General features: G+C 37.8%; 1 protein-coding gene across 4 annotated transcripts in view; it reads left to right on the top strand.

Moving 5' to 3' along the window:
- Nucleotides 1-27,037, top strand: part of LOC306847515 (sterile alpha motif domain-containing protein 12-like) — a 99,301-nt gene extending 72,264 nt beyond the window's left edge. For 2 of the 4 annotated variants that reach the window (XM_079381478.1, XM_079381476.1), the window contains exon 5: nt 23,492-27,034. In XM_079381478.1, the coding sequence (XP_079237604.1) occupies nt 23,492-23,514 (23 nt within the window). In that variant the 3' untranslated portion in view covers nt 23,515-27,034. Of the gene's footprint in view, nt 1-23,491 lie in introns of all 4 variants that reach the window. The other 2 variants (XM_079381477.1, XM_079381479.1) reach the window with 2 other exon arrangements.
- Nucleotides 27,038-27,239: the final 202 nt, after the last annotated feature.

Here is a 27,239-nt window from a genome sequence, read left to right as displayed (position 1 = left end):
GTTCATTTTGAGAACTCTTCCCCTAAAATATGAATAAGGGAGGAAATTCATTGGCACATGACCTTTAAGAGAGAAATCCTTTAGAGAGCCAAATGCCATTGACAAGAAGAGGAGACAGAAAAATGCCTCAGTAGGAGCTTTTGAGAGCATATACCATCTTCACAAAGCTTCTGCTGAAAAGACTGAGTGGTGGTCTCTGAGCTAAAGACCCCCAATCAGCCCATCTATCCGAGAAAAGGAGGGCCGATTGTGATAATCGCTCCTTGTCTTTTCTCCCCTCCAGAAAGTGTCATCAGTCCTTCACATAATAATTGTCTAAACCCTCACCTTTCCTCTTCTCTCCCTCTATTCCTCCCCCTCTCCGTCATCCCTCCCGTATGGAGCAATCAAAAATGTGAGATGGATAACAGAGGGGTGGCAGGGCTTTTTTATGTGTGGTGGTTCCTCAGTGCTGTAATTTACAGCATTATTACAGAGGCTGCTTATCAGTGCCCCCGTTTCGCAGTACATGAGGGGCTGCTTTTTACCTGGTCCCTGTGGAGGGTCCATCAAAGACCATGCGGTCCCTCCGAGAGTCATGCCAGGATTCATATAGACACCCCAGTCACTTCAAATAACATGGCATGGGACACTGTGGAAGCATCTGGGAAGTTTAAAGGGACAGTTCACCAAAAAAAAAAAATCAAATTCTGTAATTATTTACTCACCCTCATGTCAATCCAAACCCACATGATTTTCTTTCTTTTTGTTTTTCTGTGTGAGATATTTAAAGACAGAGGCTTTCAATTGTTGAAATGAATGCAAAAGCATAAAACTATCATAAAAGTGATTCATACAACTCATAAACTATATACCAAGTCCTATGAAGCCATATAATAGCAATAATTAATGAGAGATTTGTAGCAATGTCCGATTTGTGAACAAATCATTCTGAATGATTTGCTTCAGAATTTGTCTAAATGATTCATCTCAAAATTGGTCTGAATGGTTTGATTCAGAAATGGTTTGAATGAATTGATTTAGAAACAGTCCGAATGATTTGCTTCACAACTGGTCTGAATAATTGGATTCAGAATTGATCTGAATGATTTGATTCAGGATTTGTCTGAACAATTTGCTTCAGAATTGTTTGAATGATTAGCTTCATAATCATTCTGAAGGATTTGATTCAGAATCTGAATGTCAATTCAGAGTCAGACTGACTGCAGTTAACATAAAAAAAATAAAAATCATTCTAGAAAATTTCCAAAACTTTCCAGAATTTTTTTTGGAACATATTGGGAATTTGGGAAAATTTTCAACCCACTAAATATGATTTATAATAGGCTATAGTAGTTACAAGTATAATAATATATATTATAATATGTATAATAATAAAATGTATACATAATTTTTCACACAAAGCTATCTTATGGATTGAGAAGACATGCCATAGGTATATACTGTATACACACACACCCACACATATATTTATAGTGCTGGAGTCATATGAAAGACTTTTATGATAATTTCATGGTGCTTTTGTGTCATTTTGAAGCCTAAAAGCTTTAATTCTCGTTCATTGTAATTGCATGGTTTGGAGGAGTGGGAAGAAGGAGATAATAATGTACTCATAGTTGTATATTTTATAAAGGATAAATCTGTAATTGTGTGTGTTTGTGCTGATGAATATTTTTCTTCCACAAGACTGATTACAGTGCTAGAAAATATGTAGATTGAGGGTAAAAATACTTACAGAATGAGCTGCTGATTATGCTGAACCAGAAGACATATGAGGACATTATAAAGATATACTCATGCCTCATGTGTTTAGTTGCAGTCTCATGAACTGACGGCATGGATGACCCCAGCACTAGGAAATAAAGCTTAAATCAGTTGCCTCCCCACGTAGAAACTAAACTTTGTTGGGTATAGAAGGATGAGCAAAAGACCATCTACATCTGTCAGCATCTTCATAACTCTGCTGAATAAATTTTAGTGGCTGATTACAGGCAGTTTCTTAATTTCTGAGGGCAGCGCATAAATCATCAATGTTTGTCTTTCATAATTGCTGACATGCAAGCCAAAACCATCTTTTTCAGCCTACATAACTCAATTCAAAGCAGAAAGCGTTGACGGTTTACCTTTGCCTGATGCCTGAAAGTGCTGCCTTGCGTTTTCACCTGTGGGAAGTTCTTAGCACTGATTTTGATGTGCGGCTCCGCACAGGTCTAGCACTGCCCTCAAATGAGACTGTAATTGCAGAGTTACTTTGAGAGATGGGTGGCTGAGATGCATAGCAGAAATAGCCTCTTAAACACTTGTCAAGATGCCCTCCTCCAGCCCACCCACACCTTCATTAAGGTCTTGAGCAGTGGCAGCAATTATCAAACGCCGGCAATGGCAGTCCTTACTGGACCGAGGGAAGATTGTCAGTAAAATCCACAGTGAATGGCCACATAGAAGCAAAGTTACAAATTGCATGGTTTTATGTGTTTACTGCTATTATGCTTTCCTTATCAGATGATTTCTTAAGAAAATTGCACTCTATGGTATCACCAAGAAAATCTACAGAGCTTGTGGAGGCATTTTTTAGAAACCGGTATTTTCCTGCAAAGTATTTCTGAGGCTCCCCTTCGATTTAGTATTGGAATAGTGGGACTCATATTCAAGCATGTGATTCATCCACAGCTGGAGTCTTTCTCTGCCAGTGCACACAAATTATTATACTTTAAAATAATATTGGACTTTCAAATAAATGTTTAGAATGACAATGTTCACATAATTACGTCTATTGAAGTAAGAATGCGTAAAAAGCGTTTACCTCATTTTTTACGTGCTTTTATTACCTCATTTTTAGGTGGGGAACTTTAAGCTTAGGCTGAAAGGTTTTGCTCAATCCCTTCTATTAAGGGCAGTAAGGCACATCTGTCTGCACATGTACAAATCTCCCATTTATATTATGATGTATGAGTGACATTTTTGTCAATTTGTGAATTTGTTTTTGATTATAATTGCCATTATTACTGCTTTTAAAGGAAAATTCTGGGCTGGGTTCAAAACAAGTTAAGCTCTATGTTGATTCTTTGAATTGCCGCAGACAAAAAAATGTGTTTACAGTTAAACCGTTTCAGTGGAAGTCAATCGGGCAAGGCATTACAGATAGTTTCTATTTTATTTTATTTTCACTTTTTTATTTCCAATAAAAAGTCATCATGTACTCACCTTCATGCCATTCTAAATATGGATTTTTGATAAACCATTCTTTTCTTCTTTTTTTGTCCATATAATGAAACTGAATGGAGTTTATCACAGAGGCCAGGTTCTTTCACAGAAGAAATTTAATTTTAGTTTAGTTTAGTTATTTTAGTATTCTCACAATAACACTTTTTTGACTTTACTCTTGAATCTGAATCACAATTTATCCTTACTCCTTTGACTTCCGATGTAAGTTTATGTAAACATTTTACACAATTTTTTACAGAATAAGGGATGAAGCCTAATTTAATTTCCATGATAACAGACAGCGTTTTAAAGATTATCTTGAAGGACACCCAGGACATCCCTTCAATAAATATTTAAAATGATTGATTGTATTTGAATATTGTTCTTCATGGTCACAAATTGTTGACTCCACTAAAACCTAAAGTTACTTTCCCCGTTTTTTCTTTTTATCCCCAACCATCATTAAAATGTTGGACGTTTCAGAAGCTAATATTGAGTGTGAATGTGCCATGATGCTCAAATTCGACTGATGAGGAAAGACAAACTCATTTTCCTCTCCCTTAATGAAGAGTGAAATCCTGCCATTTTTCGTTGCTGCTGCTGTGTGCCAACCCATCCTCCCTTCAGACGGAAGTTTTCCAAATACATTTGGAGAGCCTCAGCATAGAGGGCTGATGAATCACCAAATAGAGATATTATATTTAGACAGACGCAAGCTGAATTTACACACAGAGCAAAATACTCAGACCGAATCATTGTTATTAATGTGCTGCTTATTAACTATATTTCTGAATCTTTTGTTTATGTTTAGTCCTAATTACATTAGACATATATAAATAGTCTATTGGTGTTAGCTTTGACATTGGTGTTATGTTTGCTTCAATGACAGTGGCTTTGAGCATCACCATATTATGATTTTCCACACGGCAACCTCTTAGATAAGGACTAAGTTACTACACAGCCCTGCATCTTGAAAGACAAAATCTGATTAGAAAAAAGTCCAAATATCGCCTTTGCAACATGTACATTTTTTTTTTTTCACAAAACGAGAATCTGTTCAAAAACTCATTTTAATGGCAAATAACTTTATGTAATAAATAAGCTGTTTTCAAAAAATATATATATTTTTTGTCACTCTTTGGGTATAGTAAAACACCCACATATTGGTCATGTGCACAATATTTTCTGTCAGTGGCCATAATTCTAACCTTGAAATCAGCATTAGGCATATAAAAAATATCTTCAGATTCATTCATACAAGTGAAAATTGGCTGAGAGTTGAACAAATAGTTGAACCTGACTCAAAGGAAGATAATTGTCTTTATGGCATTTTTTTCTCTTTTCTGGTGATTAATGGATAATACAAGGCTTCTTCACCATACAAATAGTTGTCAAAAGCAAAAATGCTACAAAATGCACATCATATTTTGTGAAATAGTGTGGCATTCAAGATCAAAACAGGCACTGTTTTAGGAATTGGTGCCTCAAAATTAGTAAGAAACAAGTATCAGATCTCATTCAGCAAATATGATGCAGGGCAGTGCTATGAATGGCGTGGACTCAACATTCAAAATTACCACCAGTTTGAGAACCACTGATATAAACTCCTCCTTCTGTTTATGAAGTCCACAAGAGCATAGCTCAAAGGGAACATTCCCCCAGCAGCATTCATTGGATCTGCCATGCCTGATTAGATGTGTTATTGGACTCATTTCCGAGCTGGAAATTAGTTGGCTTATTTGAATGTGCTTTTCCGATTTAAAGAGTAATTAGACATCTCTGGTATAGTTTATCTTTAGTTTGTGTGTGTGTGTGTTTGGTCTCTTAATACAATTGGGAGGAAAAATAATAGTATCGTCCATATCCGTAGAAGGAAGTGATTAGCATTAGGTCCTAAAGAGAAAATGGATTAGAAACCATTTCCGCTTCACCAAGCTCTCATGTTGCCCTTAAAGAAAACGTTTTTGCCGCTTAGGAGGGCAGGGAATGTGCTCTTTTGCTCCCTTTTCTGTCTGTCTCTCCTTCTTCCTCTTATTCGTTGTACAGTAATTATGACTCTGGGGTAAATTCAATGAACAGAATTTAATTTAAAAGATATTTGTGTACATTTTCTATTGATCACAGCAGCATTAATTCATCTAATGATGGAGCAGACTATTATAATCAGGCGTATATCCAGACGAGTGCACATTTTGATGGTTTAGGTACCTGAATCAGAGTGCTGAAGCATTATAATATATCATCTAATTTGCATATTTTTTGTGAATCTGTTGCTAAAACATATGTAAATGGTGCTATCAGTGGGTACAGTGCATTCTTTAAGGGATAGTGCACATCATTTATTCATCCGCATGTCATTCAAAATCTGGGTTTTGTCCATTTAATCAAAGCCAGTGGGGTCTAGTGTTGTTTTGGACCCCAGTGACTTTTACTGTATGAACAAAAGCAAGTTTCGTAGATCTCTTCTTTAATGTTCAACAGATGAAAAAAGTCATGCAGGTTTGTAACAACATGAGGGTGAGTAAATGATGACAGAATTTCATTTCTGTATGAACTATCCCATTAAACTACTTTCACACTGGGCCTTGATTCCCAGCTTTTATGGTAATTTTCTTTGTGAAACAGGCTTTAATGAATTTCCGCTCTCAATTTTGCAGGTTTTTTTTCCAAGGCACATACCAAATAAACCCAGGCGTTGTGTTCCGTGCAAATAAACTGTATTTGTCAATCACACATTTGACATCTGAATGGATTTAAGGGGAAGAGGAGGGGTAGGAGTTTGTATTCCTCCATGATTAGTCAGTGTAGCGTGGGTGTCTTATCAGGCAACAAATTCTGGGACAACTTGTTCCTCAATGTTTGTAAATTAGTCATTGTGGATTGCGCAAATATTTCCTTAGCCTTTTCCATTTGCTTTTTTGCGTAATTCAATCATAGCCGGATGAAATTTACCTGGAGTCACCATGTTGAATAACACCACTGTCACTTACAGTAAACATTTGTCATAATGCTGCTGCAATATGCTGGAAGCTTTTCTCCTTCCATTACTGATGGATGAGACTGAAGTTATTATATTCAAAGAGGGAAAAATGATGTTGTCATGATGGCATGTGTTCCCCAGAGTCATTGCAGTGTCTTATTAATATTTATCATTGAGTTGTTTGGCACATGCCCTTATATGCCAGCCCATAGAGCCCATAGAGCTGACAGCTGCTAATGTGTTTCAGAATCTACATACAATCTGGTATACACCGTATGCCATCCAGTGAGTAGTTTTCACTTGAGTTTTAAATTCTGTTTCTTATCTTCAATATTGGTGAAAGAATTTAAAATAATTACTTTTTCAGAAAAAGTTGTCTCCAGCATGTTGTCTAGACACTAAGCTGTTTATTGACTTAGGTCACTGTTGTATTTTGTTCATCTCTGTAGCTTTCATGGGGGCCTTCCTGTTATAATGTAACCAAAGAATCTGTGTAATTAGGCCAAGACTTGCCCTTTGCAGAATTTCCGGCCCCTTGAAAACAAACCAGAAGGAAACAAGAGGAAAAAAATGTAATTGTATGTAATGAAGCGATTCCAACACATGCAAGCCACAATGTTCAGTCTTCTCCCAGACAAATTGATTTTTAGTTTAATTGCTGACTGTAGAATATGTTACATGAAGCATTAGGGCATGTAATAATGTGAGGGGAGGAAAGGTCTAGGAAGAAAGAGTAAGGTTTACTCTTCAATATGGCTGTGTTTAGTAACATGTCCCATTGAATCTTTTCGATTATGTGTTTACACTGTTTGATCGCAAACATTAGTAGCCTGACATTCATTTTGATAGCTGAAACTTGGAAATATGTCATATGAACAACCAGTCAGTAATGATACCATGTTTCACAAACTTAAGGAAGATATCACTGAATGTAAATGAGTCAGATGTGGATTCAGTTAGCGTTCTGATTTAGTGAGTTTCTTCAGTGAAAGACTCATCAGATGGATACAAATTAGTAACTCTTGAATTCTTGAGTCTTTTCAAAAGAAAAACAATCAGTTCATAATATTTATTTGTTAGTGATACACACTAAATCTGCCATGCTGTTTTGTGTGTGGTTTTGAGGATAACTCAAAACCATTCTTGCATTAATTAGGAGTACACAGTCATTTTCATTTAATTCAAACCGCAAACTCAATGGAGCTGTTCTGTTTTTTTAAGAATATATTTTAGAATATCAGTTTTTGATATGAGTAAATTATGGTTTGTGGTAAACATTTACTTGAGGAGAATTTCCGGTTTGCTTCCTCTCAACATACAGTAAATGTCACACAGCCATACCTGAAATGGAATTTTGAAACCATTGTGTGATTTTAAAAATGCAAGTTGCTAGCAAGAGCTTCAGCTGTCTGATTCATCAAGTTTTTAAACTCACATACTTGCGTAGTTGTGGTCTTTATGTAGCAAATGCCAATTGATAGCATGAGTGAGCATCTGCAAGGTCAAGGTGGATTGATAATGTAGTTAATATAGTCAGCTTTTGGTCATAAATTTGTTTTAAATTCCGATATATTAGCAACTTTAAAGATGTGACAACCTTCAGTTTGAACTTGAGCTTGATGATTTAATATCTTCAATAATAGTTTTACTAGATAACATCTCATTAAATAAGTGGATGTGCCAGAGAAAGAGGAAAAATACAATATCCTTTTCCCATATGAAAGATGTCCACTTACTGAGAAGGGGTCATTACTCGCCAACGAACCTCAAGGTTATGAAGATAAATCACTGATTCAAAACATTAGGACTCCTTCCTGGACTAATTTCCTGCTCTCTGTGGTTCATGGCTGTTTAAAGCGTCGAGTCATCAAATTTAAGGACTTTTTTGAGAGTTTCATCCCTATCACGAAAGTGTAATGAGATCCAGCACCTTGCTGATAATCACACACCGGCCAGAAGTTTGCATCACCAGCCTCACCAGTCGAGACCGGGAACTTCCTAGCCACTTACACGCTTATATCAATGTCTAATATAATTGCATCTTTTGACTTGGATTGGTTCCATATATGTGGGAGTTATAGACATCATCTTTTTGTTGAGCTTTCAAATGGACTTAGCTAGCATAGATTCAGTAGTAGTAGATGATTCTCAAGTGCAGTGGTGATGTTCCCACAGTTTGTAGGTTAAATGTGAATGGAACATGAATTAGTGCTATTATTGTTTTATTTATTTAACATATTGATGTAACATACAGTAATATTCAAATTTTCAGGTATTGATAACCTTTTTAAATGTGTCGTCAAGGCTGCATTTATTTGATGATAAATACAGTAAAACAGTAATATTATGAAATATTATTATAATTAAAATTTTGTGTAGGATCATTTGATACATATTAAGTTCAGAAAACAGCATTTATTTGGGCTTTGGACATTATAACTTTCTTTATTGTCACTTTTGATCAATTTTATGCACTTATTTAGTGTATTTTCTTAAGTTTCCACATTCTTTAGATTTTTTAAATAACTAATTAAAAATAAATGAAATGACTACCTAATGACATGATAGATATAGGCATTATCTAAATCTTATCATTCAGGTCCAGCAGCCATTCACAGTGTGACTTTTCTCACATTCACAATATTCTTTAAGACTACTGTAAGAAGCTCAAGGGAAGCAAAAGACACTTTATCTGCTGATTTTGATCTATAGATAGTGTTTCTTTAGAAAAATCGTCACTTACACACTATTTGATCTCGTATTTTGTAAAATTTGTTTCTACTGTTTATTTTCACCTCCTTTTTTTCAAGGATGCCTCTCGGGGAAAAAAGCCCCCGAGTTCCAGTTCTTTTCCTCATTTTTTTAAACACAATAAACAACGTAGTTGTAATTTTAATTTTGGTTGTAAGTTTTTGAAAGTCTGAGGTTCCGTGTTTACACGTGAGGTTTGTGGAAGGATATCGGTCTCAGGCAGAGGAAGTTCTTCTTCAGGAACACAGTACAGACAGGCACACTCAGCCTAAATAAATTATCACGGGACTATTTTTAAGATGAAATGTAAATGCAGTAATCTTCCAAGCAGGAGCTGAGAAGAGCCTAAATCTTGTGGCACATCAGGGAATACAGCCCTCCCTCATCTCTGCTCAATCTCTCCCCCTGTCTCATACCTTGTGTGTCATCATTCTCATTTTAAATTAGGGATGTTGTTTTTATTCCCTCTCATGTGAACACTGAATTTAAATTCCATTAAAAAATATCAGTACCACACAAATCACAAAAGAACAATTGAAGTTAATTGGTTAAATATTAAAAGACAGTTAAAATGTCATTGCAATGGCGCCACCATCGTCAGAGACAGATTGGGGAGCTCGCTAAAAACTCATGATAGCATTGTTGGTTTGCACATGCATTGTTTAGTACCCAATTCACTAAAGGAATCTAAATATGTCTACCGTTATAATGCTTTTTTCCATCATTTGTTGAATTATGGATCACCTGTTTTTAACCCTTTCACTGGTGATTTAAAAATATTCTTGCGGCCCCACAATAACACTGTATGACAGATGGATCGCTTTTATTTAATTTTTTCTTTTTTAGTTAAAATATTCACAAACTTGCTTACCATGTCATGAACAATCTAATATTCTGATTCACAAATATGTGTAAATGAGTGTTTTGTCATTTAAAAACCTTTATAAATGATCTTGATCTGTAATGTGAGATGGACGCCGCCATGTTTGTTCGCACCGCAGTTCAGAGAGTCCTGTCAGTCAGATTTACAGCACGTGAATTCATCAATGTTAGTAAGTGGCCAGTGAGTTGGGAGAAGAATAAAGTGAACTTTATAGTTACTTCCACTATGTGTATCTGAAATGAATATAACATATTGGTAAATTAAATTTGAATGGATTGTTATTGTTGCTTCCATAGACATCTGTGTGTATTTTACAAGCTCTAAATGTATTATTTTACTTGTGCTTATGTGTATTTACATGTCTGAAACCTAAAATATGCATTATGTGGTTAAGAACACTGCATAGCAATGATAATATGACAATCGCAGTGCACGTCTCTCTTTGGCTCAGCGTCAGCCAACGCGCGAAACCACAGTTTGAATTTGGCAATTATGTGATGTAAACGAACATTCTAAATCCCATATGTGTGACCGTACCACTCAAAAGGTTAATAGACAATAATAGCTCAAGGTGAAATCTATAGGCCTTTGTTTACGTATTTGCACTGAAAAGAATGACACTCACTTTATGTAAACACAACACAGTACTATTTTAGTACACATTTAAACTGGATTGCAGGTGGTTTATGAACCAAAATGTGGTGCAACTTTTTTTTATCATTTACCCCTGACTGTTCCTTTGTGGCTGTTGCACCTTCTTTATAGAGTTTGTTGTATTTTTGTGTAAGATTCAGCCTTTACTAATGAAATCTAATAGCGCATAATGGCGTGCTGTTAATCATCAGCTGAAGGTTGGTTTTACAAGGTTAACGATGGCAGGGAAAGTGTATTCTCATGTGGGCTCAGGTCCTTGGGTATTTATCAATGTCAGTTAAGGGCGAGTGGCACGCTCCATTGAAACTGCGGCCATAAACTGCTGCAGCATCCCTAAGTGGAAAAGTTACAAAGGTCTTTGGAACCATTCATGGACTTTTTGTAAAACTTGTGAGAAGCTCTGCTGAGTTTTTGCGTTTGATTGTTAATGTTTTTTTGTTTTTTTATTTTAGTAATTTAGCATAGTCTTGCAGTAACGATTGATTATAGTCATGAATCTTTAGATGGCGCAGGCTGATTGGCCCTTTAAATGCAGTCTGCTAGCAATCATATCATTTCCTAAACTAATTCTACTGATGAGACTATTGCTCAACATTTAAATAGTCAGGTTCAGTGTTCGCTGTAAGCTGGTCCTGCTGTGAGCTATCAGAGCTCCTCCTACACCCTCCACCTCCCCAAGCTCCACCTGTCTAGATCAGCGATAAGATTTATGTATGCCTAAGTTCTATATATAAAGAATTTACCATATATATGAGATAGAAAAGTAGAGAAAATAGGAGAGTAGTCTGTAGAAGTCTAAGATTTTGTTCATCCCCTCCTCATAATTTCATCATTCACAAGTCTTCACTGCCTTGTGGCCTGCAAATCATAGGATACTGTTGTGCAGGAGAGAGGAGTAAAGGTATGGGAGATGCACAGGCATTTGATGTGAGGCACAACAGAGCAAATGACTAAATAAATACACCCATTTATTTCATCTAGTACAGATACGGTGATCTTTTGTTTGTTGTTGGAAATCAGGGCAGAGAGAAGAAAAAAACTTCTAAGTTGCAGCAGAACAGGACGACCTATTTATGCCTTTGCAGTGTACAAAGAAGAATGCATTGAACCTGTTGTACTTACTGGAAATGTGGTAGTCTGTAAATGTTTTTCCCTTGCAGGCAGAAGTTGCAGAACTATACAGGGTACAGTATGACAGATGAGACCTGTGGATGAAAATATATATGTGTGAACAGAACAGATGCTGCATTAAGGTGTAACTAGTCATGCAGACATAAATTCATCAAATTCAGGTCTCTTGAAAATGAACCTCAGATGACATTTTGAGTGTGAAGTGATCACATTATTATTCAAAAATAAGTGATAAATCCGCATTTCAGCCATGCTAAAATACATATTTTTACTTCAACCTGAAATTGTCTGTGGGACTATCCTTTATTATGAAATTTATATGGGTCAAGGGCTTGATGAGGCTTCTTTTATGTGATTTTTTTTTATATAGTTAATAATTAAAATAATTCAAATAAATATATTAACTGTGATAACATTTAAAAGTAAGATTTTAAAATAAGAAATACTTGAATACTTTTATTCAGCAAGGATGCATTAAATTGATTAAAAGTGACAGTAAAGAGATTTATAATGTTACAGAAGATTTCTATTTTTTAAACAAATACCATTCTTTTGAAATTATATTCATCATTTCCACAAAAATAATAAGCAGCAAAAAAGTTCTCAACATTGATAATTATAATAACCATTATTAATACTTGCGAACCAGTAATAATTGAGCATAAAATCAGCATATTATTGTTCTATTAAAAATAGCAATAGCTGCTGAAAATGTAGCTTTGCCATCACAGGAATAAATTACATTTTAAAATGTATTTTAAATAGTTATTTTAAATGGTAATATTTCACAATATTACTGTTTTCACTGTATTTTGATCAAATAAATGCAGCTTTGGTGAACCTTTAAAAACATTTAAAAAATCTTATCAACTCCAAATTTCAATTAATTTAAACTAATTGCACTGATTCAAGTTCCATTCTAATTTATGCAGTGCACTGTCCTCTGCTGCAGTTTCAGATCCAATCAAATGGGGAAGAATAGAACCACAATAATCTAACTTCAGAGTTTTTGAGCATTGCCTCGGGTCATTTGCCGAAACAGTAGTTATGCATGTCAGAGACATCGTAGAACCCTTGCAGTCGTCCAATCAGAGCACTTCTTGGCTGTACTACAAAGGAAAGAGCTGTCAATTTTTGGTGGAGCTGCAAAAGCTCAGGGTTATGTTAGGCAAGGAGGAGAATCTGGTGTTGAGGCAGGCGAGGGTTGTGCTCTGATTCAATAACACTGGTAAGAACTCATTATGAATGCATAGGTAGCCTCCAGCTTCTGTTTCTCCTGAGCTTTCCAGGATTCCTGGCACTCCATTTTTCTCTCTCTTCCTCTCCACTTTCTCCCACACCATTCTCATGGCTCCTCGACTGTGATGTATTTGAATCTGATCTATCGTCTCAACTAATGCTGAGAAGATCAGATGTGGAACAGAGATGGGAAAAGATCTAATGTCATCTTTTCCCTCTTTAATGTGCTATACATCACTTCAAGGAAAGGTTGCATTGATAAACATCTTATTCTATTGTTAGGGGTTCAAGTGTTTTATAAAAGCAGTCTTGGTGCACTGAATCCAAACTACAGAGCTGCAGGTTTTGCATCGAGAGCCCAGAAGCATGAGCAGATCTCATTGTTTCAGAATTGCCTTGCGCAGAGACAGAGAATGGAGCGGGTCCGTGGTACAGTTCTCCCGCTGTCACATTCAGCCTGTGATAATTAATCAAAGAGAAGAGAATGAATCAAAAGAATGGAAAAAGGGAATGACTCATTTGCAGTTTTTTTTGTAATTCTCAGCTCTTGTTCAGTCTGGCTGAGATTGCTCTGTTAAAGGGTATCCGTTGAAATTGTGATGCAGTGATATTGTTCTCAGACATCCAGGTTCAAGGTTGAAAGAATCATTTTCAGTAGAAGAAATACAATAGACCATTTTTGATACAATTAAGAGTGCATGATCTAAAATTACATTTAAAATACCCTTACAAAAATATTACTATTATGTGGTGATGGTACTGAATGGTTATCATATTTATATTCCATTCTGGCTTCTCAGGAATAAAATGGTACTAATCAAGGCAAATGTCTGTGTGTGTGTGTGTGTGTGTGTGTGTGTGTGTGTGTGTACACTTGTTTATGCTACATTGTTGGAACCAAATGTCCCCATGAGGATAGTAAAACCTGAAATTTTTGACATTGTGGTCCCCAAGAGGGAACAAAATATTAAAAATAGTAAATGATGTTTATCTGAAAGTGAAGAGTTTATTTGCAAAAACAGATAACTCCGTTTTTTTTTTTTTTACATTTTCAAAAATCATGTTTTTTACAACCTGGTCTCATGGCATAAATGTACCTGGGTACGACTGTTTTTACGTACCTTACTGCACGTTTCGCCGCAGTTTCAAAGAGAAATGTCCACTGAGTGGCGCTAAAACACAATACGTTCAATACGTAAACCCTGGCACGTTTTTATTACATTGATATAGGTACGTATTGCTGTGTTTTTATTACATTGCTTCAGGTACGTATTGCGGCGGTTCAGAATTTAAATATCTGGGGACCATCGCTAAAAATTTATGCTCTATCATGTTGGAAGCATGCCCTACACCCAACCCAAAACCTACCCATTAGTGTTGACAAATGCAAAGCTGATATAAAACACATTTGTTTATGCAACCATGCTATTTGAACTTCCTTATATGCAGACTGGAACTGTTTTGTCGAACCATAGTTACACGGGATTCGAACCGGAGCTCCTCACCTCTCAAGTACATCTCCGTAATCCATGAGCTACCGAACAAACCTACCGTCTATGAAAACCCATAGATATGACGCTGGATATGTGTGATGCTAATATCCCAGCATATTAATATTGTTTTTAAGTCATAAAATTATATTCTTCGTTATTGTGCGAAAATTACGCTTTATTAATTGAAACTCTGTAAATTTGTGTGAAAAGGAATAAATGGCGTCAGAGTTTTACTGCTTCTAGTGTTCATTTATTTTGGAAACTGCAGTGATATGTACTTATTTCGCGTCTCACTAAAAAGTGCGCCCAGATACGTTTATGCCATGAGATCAGGTAGGTTTTTTTATGTTATGATTTTATTGTGTTTTATTTTGTTAGTTAGCTGGGGGTTTTTTAGTAAATTTTTAATCTAGTCCAAAAAAAACAACTGCAGTTTGATTGAGATTAATTGGAATACACAATGAAAAAACATGAGTTTTGAGAATTGTTAAAAACAGAGTTATCTGTTTTTGCAAATGAACTCTACAAGTGTACCGATGCAAACGTGTTTTCTGTAAGGGGTAGGTTTAAAGATTAGGGTTGGGTTAGGGGATAAAAATATAGTTTGGTCAGTATAAAAGTAATAGAAGTCTATGGAAAGTCCCCACAATTGACAGAAACAAACTGTGTGTGTGTGTGTGTGTACGCTTTTTAAAAAATCTATTCACAGGCTACTTTTATCCAACACTTTCTTAAGTGTTAAGAAATACTATGGTACATATTTTTGGACATTTACCACAGAGGTTTTAAGGTATTTTCATAAGTACCTCTGAGTATCATGTAAATAGCCAATTTCAAAGTGCCATAGTATTACCTTCCCTTACGAAAATTAACCATAGTTTTATTATAGTAAAACTGTAGTAACAGTTTATTGGCATATTGATTAGCATTTGTATAACCACATTTTTACCATGGTTAATTTGTGATTACCATAGTTTAACTATAGTAACCATGGTGTATGGGTTTTATTTGTATTAAAACCATGGTTAATTTTCTTAACGGTTGGTATTGCCACAGTAATTTTTTGTGAAAGAAAAACCTTGGCAATAATATTCAAAAGGTCATTGCAGCAATCTAAGATGGCGCTGCAGATGGCAGCTATTGTGCATTGCTCTTCAGTGTTTGTACTGTTTTTGTTTGTTTTTCCTGTTTTTTGTTACTCAAATACGATCAGTTTTACCAGGGATGACCTGCTGAACATTCGGCAGAACACACCACAAAATCTTTTACCGCATTTTGACTATTTGGACGTTTTGCTGGACATTGTAGTTGGCGGAGCCGTAGCTCTGGTCAAACGCTTCAGGAGGACGCACAGACGGGGGAAGCGAGCCGGCACGCTCGTGAAGCTCAGACAGAGTGGATTTCGAATGCCGTTGCCTAGCATCCATCTGGCGAATCTCCGCTCTCTACCCAACAAAATGGATGAACTCCTCCTGCTCTCCCAGACAAACAAGGATTTTTCTAACTCTGCTGCTCTGTGTTTCACGGAAACCTGGCTAAATTGCGACATACCGGGCAGCGCGTTACATCTGCCTAATTTCCAGCTGATCAGAGCAGATCGTGACGCGGAATCAATGGGGAAATTGCGTGGCGGCGGCGGGATGTGCTTTTACATCAATGAGAGGTGGTGTACAGATGTAACTGTGTTAAAGAAGATGTGCTGTTCAGATCTAGAAACGCTCTTCATTAACTGCAAGCCATTCTATTCGCCGCAGGAGTTCTGCTTGTTCATTCTCGTGAGTGTCTACATTCCACCGCAAGCGCACGTGAGCACAGCTTTACAGAAACTCGCTGATATGATCACAGAGAGTGAGCAACAACACCCGGACTCTGTTTTAATCATTCTCGGGGACTTTAATAAAGCAAATCTCTCCCACGAACTGCCAAAATACAGACAGCACATCACATGTCCCACCAGAGAAAGTATTATACTGGATCACTCTTACACAGCAATAAAAGACACACATCACTCGGTTCCACGAGCAGCTTTAGGACTCTCTAATCACTGTTTGGTTCATCTTATTCCGTCCTACAGGCAGAAACTTAAATCTGCAAAATCTGTATTAAGAACTGTTAAAAGATGGACTAATGAAACAGAGCGGGATTTACAAGCCTGTTTCTCTCTCACTGATTGGACTGTTTTTGAAAATGCTGCCACCGATATGGACGAGCTCACAGAGACTGTAACTTCATATATCAGTTTCTGTGAGGATATGTGCATTCCTACTAGGCCTCATCTAACTTACAACAATGACAAACCATGGTTCACTGCAAAACTCAGACAGCTCCGTCAGGCCAAAGAAGATGCTTACAGAAAGGGGGATACAGTCTTGTATAAACAGGCCAAATACACACTGGAAAAGGAGATCAGAGTGGCAAAGAGGAATTATTCTGACAAGCTAAGGAACAAATTCTCTTCCAGTGATCCTGCTTCAGTGTGGAAAGGTATGAAAGACACCACCAGTTACAAGTCATCATCCCCCAGCGCTCAGGAGAATCAACAACTCGCAGACAATTTGAATGTCTTTTTACTGTAGGTTTGAAAAAACAACCCACACCCGCCCTTGAACACCTTTCCACACAACCATTAACACCTCCAGCAACCCCCCTCTCCCCCACACCTACAATTAAAATCAGTGAAGATGACGTGTGCCAGGTCGTCAGAAAGAACAAAAGAAGGAAAGCACCAGGCCCAGACGGTGTGTCACCAGCCTGCCTAAAAACCTGTGCTGATCAGCTGGCCCCTATCTTCACACAGATCTACAACAGGTCACTGGAGCTGTGTGAAGTCCCCTCATGCTTCAAACGCTCCACCATCACCCCCGTCGCAAAGAAACCAAAAATTACTGGACTTAATAACTACAGACCTGTGGCTCTAATGTCTGTGGCCATGAAATCATTTGAAAGACTGGTTTTGGCTTATCTGAAGGACATCACTGGACCCCCTGCAGTTTGCCTGCAGAGCAAACAGGTATGTGGATGATGCTGTCAATATGGGACTGCACTTCATCCTGCAGCATCTGGACAGACCAGGGACTTATGTGAGGATCCTGTTTGTGGACTTCAGCTCCGCTTTTAACACCATCATCACGGACACCCTTCAGAATAAACTGTCTCAGCTCTCCGTCCCCACCTCCGTCTGTCAGTGGATCACCAGCTTCCTGACAGACAGACAGCAGTTAGTAAAGCTTGGTAAATCCACATCCAGCACTCGTACCATCAGCACTGGAGCTCCTCAGGGCTGCGTTCTCTCCCCACTGCTTACAGACAGGAGGTGAACGAGCTGGCTGTAAGGTGCAGTCTTAACAACCTGGAGCTGAACACACTCAAAACTGTGGAGATGATCGTGGACTTCAGGAGAAACACCCCTGCACTTCCCCCCACTCACCATCATGAACAGCACTGTAACAACAGTGGAGTCATTCAGATTCCTGTGCACCACCATCTCTCAGGACCTGAAGTGGGACAATCACATTGACTCTGTTGTGAAAAAGGCCCAGCAGAGGTTGTACTTCCTTCGCCAGCTGAGGAAGTTCAACCTGCCACAGGAGCTGCTGAAACAGTTCTACTCTGCCATCATTGAATCCATCCTCTGCACTTCAATAACTGTCTGGTTCAGCTCAGCTACCAAATCTGACCTCAGAAGACTACGGAGGGTAGTCCGGACTGCTGAGCGAATCATTGGTACAACCCTCCCCACTCTTCAAGAACTGTACTCATCCAGAGTGAGCAAAAGGGATGGTAAAATCACTCTGGACCCCTCACATCCAGCACACTCCCTCTTTGAACTGTTACCGTCTGGTCGACGCACCAGAACGACCAGACACAGAAACAGTTTCTTTCCTCAGGCAATCCATCTCATGAACACTTGACAATAAAACACAGAACACACAACTCTATTATTTATTCACCACACTTGCTTACTTTATCTCATTTTAATTTTTTTTTTCATTTCAAATTTGTACATATCAGACCTGTACACACATAATTGTCTATATTATATATTGTGTTTTTGCTGTTTTGTACATGTTTTGATATTTGTATTATTCTTTATTATCTGTGTCCTGTCCTGTTGCTGTCTCTCTGTTGCACTGTGGAGCTTCTGTCACTAAAACAAATTTCTCGTATGTGTAAACGTACTTGGCCAATAAAGCTCATTCATTCATTCATTCATTCATTCATTCATTCATTCATTCATTCATTCATTCGTTCATTCATTCGTTCATTCAGCATATGGTATCAGATACCATATTACTGAAATATTTCTGTTCTCTTAGTTACATGGTTATAACATTAATTTCAGCAATTCACTATGGTAAATGTTCAAAAACAATGGAACTGCCATGGTAAAAAAATGCCACAGTATTTTTTTCATAAGGGTAACATCCATAAAATACATGGTATTACCATGGTGGTACTTGTTATTTTTTTGTTAGTGAAGATGTCTGTACTGTACATCGATTTCATTGTTTTTTTCTATGATGTTGATGGCCATAGAGCAGTACCCTTTGGCTAGATGTAGAAATTATTGTGTTTGTTTGTGTGTGTGTGTGTGTGTGTGTGTGTGTGTGTGTCTGTGTGTTCCGTTGTGAGTCTAAATATGTACCTGTCTCTATGCAGCATGTCAGCAGTCCTTGGTAAATTGAAGGAAAAATCCTGACCTTGATTTGCAACAAACAAAAACAAAAAACAGGCGGCTTTATCGTTCAGCTGAACCGCCAGAGCCACCTCCCTCTTCCCCCTTTCTCGACAACAGCGTTGTACGTGGCTGTTTGGGATGGAGAGCAGGGGTACGCTGCTTTGACAGCTTGTCAGGCTACCCCATGTTAATGAATTTCAAATGCTAGATATGCTCTGTAGCCAGCAGCCAGTGTGTTCTTGGACTGTTTGTGCTCTAACAGGGTGATCTACAGGAGCTCGTGTGTGTGTGTGTGTGTTTGTGTGTGTGTGTGTGTGTGTGTGTGTGTGGATGTTTAATACAAGCTATAACACACCGTGATTCATACATAAGGTTTATTATGGTAAATTCATACTTGTACTACTACCTGAATGTCACAGATGTCACATGTCAGTTAAATCGTGATGCATATTGTACTTTGCTTTTGGCTTTTTATTTTTCTCTTTGTTTTTCTTTCTTCTCCCTGTCTTTCTCTTCTAAAGGTCAGATAAGCTTCTCTGAGATACTGAATGCTGGGATAGCGCCTCTGCTATCGATTCACCACTGTAACCACCATTTTGTTTTCTTTCTCTTCCTCTTTTTCCATCTGGACTCTTTTTTATCAGTATCAGTATCAGTTCATTTGTTTGTTTCTACACATGTGCTTTATGTTCTTCCCCTCATTTTTATTCCCCCTTAGTATGTACTTCTCATTTAATTTCCATCTCTCTCCAGAGGACAGTTTTATTGCTCAGAGGTTGTTCTTTCATAGTTCATGAGACTTTCATGGGCAGTCATGGCCTGATGGATAGAGAGTTGGACTTGTAACCCGAAGGTCGTGGGTTCGAGTCTCAGGTCCGGCAGGGATTGTAGGTGGGGGAGTGAATAACCAACACTCTCTCCACCCTCAATACCATGACTGAGGTGAGACCCTTGAGCAAGGCACCGAACCCCCAACTGCTCCCCGGGAGCCGCAGCATTGGCTGCCCACTGCTCCGGGTGTATGTTCACTACTGTGTGTACACTTGGATGGGTTAAATGCAGAACACAAATTCCGAGTATGGGTCACCATACTTTGCCACACACCCCTTTCCTTTCCTTTAATGGGGTTTTCAGATACGTTTCAATTAAGTATCAACATCATCTCAGATGTTTCACATAAAATTTACTTTAATATAAAATATAATCTTATTCTAATATATAATATAAATACTACTAATTAATGCTATTAATTTCCAGTAATTGTTTGATGAGAAATATTTGAGTTCTGAGCTTGAAATATCTATTGACTGAAGGTTTTAGCATCTTGGCAAAAACTGAGTGCATCTTCTTTATACATAAATCTGATTAATAAGTGGGACATTGTTGAGATATTTTCTGAACTACTAGAATAGTGAGAATAGGGTTATTTTTCTCATTAGGAAAGTCTTCTTTTGCTCTACATTTATTTTAATTGGGCTTTTAATGCTAATAGGCAACTCTTTTATTGCTTAAAACATTCTCACTCCCAACTCGTCATATACTGACGCTTGGTGAACCTTCTGCATTTGTTACTCAGTTCAGAATACTTGCACCATCACAAAGAATGTTGTCTAAATTATATAAATTATTATTAAGTATAGATAATTTGAGGCATCTACCTATTGAAAAATGGGACTTGGATATGTCTCTTTCCCATGATATCAATACATGGACACATATTTGTAAAAACATTTTTTCTTTGATAATTCTAATTTACAACTTATTCAATATAAGATTCTGCATAGAGTACATATTACACAACACAGGAAGTATAAAATGGGTTTAACTCATTTCACTCATATGTATTCAATGTAATCTTGGTACTCTAGACACTTACCTCCACTCCTGATGGTATTGCACTCCTGTTCAGAATTTTTGGTTGGGGGTTATAGAGAAATTGCACATGTTACTTGATCTAGAAATACCAGTTTCTCTATCCTTCTGTTTGTTAGGATTAGCTTTGGAGATAGATGTTGCATCACATTATGTAAAATTGGTTTATATTGCCCTGATTCTGGCAAAGAAAGCTATTCTCCAACATTGGAAAACTAAGCAATCTTTAAATATTAACCATTGGTTAAATGTATTATTAGAGCACATGGTAATGGAACGGATGGCTGCCGTATCTAGGAAGAATATTAGGTCTTTTTTGGAATTTTGGAATTTTTTTTATATATATTGTGCTGTGATGTTAAATGTATCTGAATTAAAAAAATATATATATTGACGCTTGGTCAGGACCCTTTGGCGTCACTTTTTGACGCACAGGGTACCCCTTTAGCATCATTTTCGACGTGCTTTAAATAAGAAACCTTTCTTTATTTATTTCTTATTTAAATAAGTGAATTTAAATAAGAAGAAAGGGGTACCTTGAGCGCCAAAAAGCGACGCCAAGGGGTCCTGACCAAGCGTCAATATGTGACAAGTTGGGAGTGAGAACATGTTGGCTTAATGCATATCAAATAATGACATAAAGGTTTTCTAATTGATGTTAGAACATGGCAGAATTTTTCTCTCATTCAGGAGGTCAAAATTCATACTAAATGTGTTCAGTTCTGGGCTTTATGCAGGCCGGTCAAGTTCTTCCACTCCAGACTCTACAGGTCCTTCTCAAAAAATTAGCATATTGTGATAGTTAATTATTTTCTGTAATGTACTGATAAACATTAGACTTTCATATATTTTAGATTCATTACAACACAACTGAAGTAGTTCAAGCCTTTTATTGTTTTAATATTGATGATTTTGGCATACAGCTCATGAAAACCCAAAATTCCTATCTAAAAAAATTAGCATATTTCATCCGACCAATAAAAGAATGGCCATTATGTTCATTTATGCACTCAATACTTGGTCGGGAATCCTTTTGCAGAAATGACTGCTTCAATGCGGCGTGGCATGGAGGCAATCAGCCTGTGGCACTGCTGAGGTGTTATGGAGGCCCAGGATGCTTCGATAGCAGCCTTAAGCTCATCCAGAGTGTTGGGTCTTGCGTCTCTCAACTTTCTCTTCACAATATCCCACAGATTCTCTATGGGGTTCAGGTCAGGAGAGTTGGCAGGCCAATTGAGCACAGTAATACCATGGTCAGTAAACCATTTACCAGTGGTTTTGGCACTGTGAGCAGGTGCCAGGTCGTGCTGAAAAATGAAATCTTCATCTCCATAAAGCTTTTCAGCAGATGGTGCTCCAAAATCTCCTGATAGCTAGCTGCATTGACCCTGCCCTTGATAAAACACAGTGGACCAACACCAGCAGCTGACATGGCACCCCAGACCATCACTGACTGTGGGTACTTGACACTGGACTTCAGGCATTTTGGCATTTCCCTCTACCCAGTCTTCCTCCAGACTCTGGCACCTTGATTTCCGAATGACATGCAAAATTTGCTTTCATCCGAAAAAAGTACTTTGGACCACTGAGCAACAGTCCAGTGCTGCTTCTCTGTAGCCCAGGTCAGGCGCTTCTGCCGCTGTTTCTGGTTCAAAAGTGGCTTGACCTGGGGAATGCGGCACCTGTAGCCCATTTCCTGCACACGCCTGTACACGGTGGCTCTGGATGTTTCTACTCCAGACTCAGTCCACTGCTTCCGCAGGTCCCCCAAGGTCTGGAATCGGTCCTTCTCCACAATCTTCCTCATGGTCCGGTCACCTCTTCTCGTTGTGCTGCGTTTTCTGCCACACTTTTTCCTTCCCACAGACTTCCCACTGAGGTGCCTTGATACAGCACTCTGGGATCAGCCTATTCGTTCAGAAATTTCTTTCTGTGTCTTACCCTCTTGCTTGAGGGTGTCAATGATGGCCTTCTGGACAGCAGTCAGGTCGGCAGTCTTACCCATGATTGCGGTTTTGAGTAATGAACCAGGCTGGGAGTTTTTAAAAGCCTCAGGAATCTTTTGCAGGTGTTTAGAGTTAATTAGTTGATTCAGATGATTAGGTCAATAGCTCGTTTAGAGAACCTTTTCATGATATGCTAATTTTTTGAGATAGGAATTTTGGGTTTTCATGAGCTGTATGCCAAAATCATCAATATTAAAACAATAAAAGGCTTGAACTACTTCAGTTGTGTTGTAATGAATCTAAAATATATGAAAGTCTAATGTTTATCAGTACATTACAGAAAATAATGAACTTTATCACAATATGCAAATTTTTTGAGAAGGACCTGTATATGGACCTCACTGTGTCATGGGACTGAAAGGGCCCCTGTTTTGTCTTCACTGGAATTAGGGAGTCTAGCCAAACCCATTAATTAGAGGGAGCGTTCACAAACGTTTGGCCAAGTATTGTATTAAAGATATCTTATTTACGACAATACTCCACTCCTTTATTCTCAGCAATCTCTTCTGCAATTTCTCTGTATTAATTTTCTGTCCGTTGTTTGTGTTTGTTTGTTTCCTCTCTCATGTCTTTTCTCCCTTCTGTGTTTTTCCTCTGCAGCGTCTCTGGAGAGTTCACCGTAACTTGAGCATTCCAGGAGATCCTCCGTTCCTTATCCATCTTCTCAGACATACACAGCACACAACAGACTGCAGACTTCCTTCAGTCCACTTCTCTCAAAACTCTCCTAAAGCAGATCTAGACCCTCCCTCTGATCAAATCAGTTCTAATAAGGATCCAACTGATCTTCAGTAGCTCTTTACAGCATATCAGTTCCAAACTCGAAGAATCGCCTGGACTACTGATGTTCCCTTTTGGACAATGTGAAAGACTTTCTGCTGAATTATCTTGTTTGTTGTATGTAATCCTGAAGTGTAGCACTTTAACCTCTTTCTTCCTGCCAGTGTTCAGCACACAGCCTGTCTAGCATCTGACTAGCATGATGTTCTACAACACGTCCTGGACTTCCTGCAACAGTACAGAAGAATAGTATCTATCTATCTATCTATCTATCTATCTATCTATCTATCTATCTATCTATCTATCTATCTATCTATCTATCTATCTATCTATCTATCTATCTATCTATCTATCTATCTCTAGGTAGGCAGGTAGATAGATAGCTATCTGGCTAACTAACTATCTGTATGGGTGGGTATCTATAGCTAACTTGTCTGTCTATCTATTTAGCGGCTAGCTAGCTAATTAGCTCTCTGTACAGCTAACTTGTTTATCTAGCTAGCTATCTGTTTTTTAAATATACATTTATAGCTAGCTATGCAGCTTATTAGCTATCTAGATAGGAAAACAAGCTGTCTAGCTAGCTTTCTTCACCTGTGAACGAAATAGCAACATGTGGATTCCACCCTTTGCACGTCTAAATATTACTTGTCTTTTCCTCTTTCTTGTGTCTGCCGTCTCTTAGTATAATGTAAACCGTCTGGTCAGCTTGCTTGGTTAGTCATCTTTTTGTCTTTGTATGTCCTCGAGCTTGAATTCCCTCGCCATCCATCAAAAGCAAGATCCTGTTATTACGTATCCCGTAGACTGAACTGCACTGTGACTGTGACCAGGTCTCTTAAAAAGACAAGCCCACCCTTCCACAGGGAGCTGCGTTCCACCCCAAATCCTTCTTTCATTGCCGGACCAAATGCATTATACTGTCATCTCTTGATCCGGAGCCAATCTTGGGGTTCGACTCATGGTGGAATTCAATTAGAAGGCAGGATGAAGCAACTGAGCTCGGAGCTGTGAAACTGCAAAGAATCAGAAATGGGAGACGATTCTTCTTTCTTTTTTGGTTATGAAGGAAGCAGAAAGAAGGGGAAAAATAGATGACATGTCTCTCTGAAGTCTCATCCTGCCATTGGGAGTGACAAGCAAGGAAGGGAATGTACTTTTAGGCATGGAACAGCATTATTAAAAAAAGTGTATAAACCAGACAGAGCGTTATTTTGTTGAAAAGAGGATGCAAGATGCCTGTCACTAGGAGCCTTGAACTTTCCATTCACCATATCTTTTTGAATAGAGATCCTCACAAAGGCATCACTGTTAATATGACATGGCCATTCACTGTTACCTTTTTAACTTGGAAGCACATGGAAGTACTGAAGCAAATGAACTGTGTCTTTGTACCCTTTGATCATTGTCACCTTTGTATCAAACCTCCATTACTTACAAGAGCCTCAGGCATCAACAAGGCTTCTCACCACAAAGAGACTTACCACAATTGTAGCATGACTCCGCAATATTGCACACTTTCCACAAAGGCGCCGACACGATCGCCGATAAAGGTCCATGACAGCGCAGACCCCCATTGATTAACCAGAGGGGCTCCAGTTGTTTTGAGGGCTACAGTAATAGGTTACATGCTGCCAATCGTGGCATCCGGCCATGGCTATGATGGAAGGTTTGCCTTACAAGATGCTTTAGATTGCAATGAGATCCAAAAATTGAGTGCTATCGATTAGACCTTGTCGATTAGATCTCATATTGGCTCTTGTCTGGTTCACAGGATGGAGTCAATACTGGGACTCTGGGGAAAAGCATGTTCCAATTAAAAACTAGCTACCATTTCATGCCTTTGTGGGGCCTTGGTGTTTTTTATAGCTTAGAGAGGGCTCAATGCCAGAGGCTTTTGATGACTGAGGGAACTTGTGAAGGGCTGAGAGGGTGAAAACTGAAATGCTCATTGGTTTTATTGGTTTTATAGCTGCTAAACTAGTATAGATCTCACCATATAGAGAATTTGTGGTTCCTTAGAGAGACGTTTTTAAAAGGAAATCACATTTTGGCTCAAAATGGGTTTGTCTTGGACAGTTTACATGAGCCATAGTAAGAAGTGACAAACTCTAAATCAGCTCTAAAAGACACTGAACGAGAGTTTGTGTTCTTTTCATGTGGATTAGATTATTAGATGGCAAGATGTTCACCCACAAGGGTTTTGTTTTTGATTCAAACTTTATGAGACCATCTCATGGTACATTAACCGCAGAGTTCAAGTCAATTCAAATTGTTCAGCAAAAACTCAATAGCAGCATAATGTCGATTCAGACTCTTAGTTCGCCTTAGGGCGTTTTTGTTATTTTCTAAGAAAAGTGCATAGGAATTATTTAATTTTTTAAAGATTAAATTTTATAGCTACATATACTACAGCTGTACAATATATTAAAATTGTGTTTGATAATCACATAAAAACATACATGGTAGTACTTATATATTAAAATATATATAGCGTTCTTTGATACACGTCAGGATCAAATAACAGTGATTCAGTCATTCTCACAAGAGTGCCCACAAAGGAAAACAAAAAGGCAAACACTAATGATCCTTTTTGATCTTCAAGACAGTAGACCTTGACAAAGCAAATTAATAATTATTAAGGCACGAATGTGCAAGGATATTAAACGAATAAACATTCACTCTCCGCTCTTTTATTTGTGAGATTTGCCTTAAGATCCACACAGACTCCCAACATTTCTTTGAGGGATATAATATGGCTTTTGTTAGATATACATCTCTCCGCCAGTGTAGTTCTATCTGACATAATGTAAAAAAAACATGTTGGATTGACATTCTTACACTAAAAAGTTGTACCTTTGACTGTGGAGCTGAAGTTTAGTGGATTATTAATGCCCACACATGTACTGATGTTGTTCACGTTGGTTCTTTTATCAGCTCTGCACTAGATTGGAGAGCTGGATGCCACACCTGCACACAAATCAAGTGAACGTTTGCCTCACCTGCACAAAGTACTCATGGATATACTGAGGTTATTTTATTGCATACACTATAATGTTTATAAATTGTATTAATGCTCATTGCTCACACATGCACCACCTCACCGATATAAATGCTTAAAACTGTACACATTAATCTAAATAATGTCCATTACATTATTTAAGCCCATAGTACACTATGAAAAACAATTTTTGACACGATGTGGGCATGCTTTTACTATTGTGGTTATTAATTTCTGATGTTTTGAATTCTGAGGCATGCAGACCAAACTCTCAGTCCTGTTTCTTTTCCTCTATCTCTATATAGTGTGCCTACTCATTAATATTTATGAATATGTTAATATTCTAATAAACACATTAATATAACAAGCCCATTGTTTGTGTTTTATTGAACTCAAGAGCTATTTGAATTGGATGCTTATTATGGCTGTTCGTTAGGTGATCGTGCGTGAAAGGGTCTTTATTTAATTGGTTCGATTTCATGTTAATCATAATAGATGAGGAGAGTGGATGACAAACAGGATGTAGTTCTTCAAGAGGGTTTAAATGAGAAGTACAGCCAAAAAATG

The sequence above is a fragment of the Barbus barbus genome, assembly GCF_936440315.1.
Source record: "Barbus barbus genome assembly, chromosome: 27".
Classification (NCBI taxonomy): Eukaryota; Metazoa; Chordata; class Actinopteri; order Cypriniformes; family Cyprinidae; genus Barbus; species Barbus barbus.
This window is presented reverse-complemented; position numbering and strand designations above follow the sequence as displayed.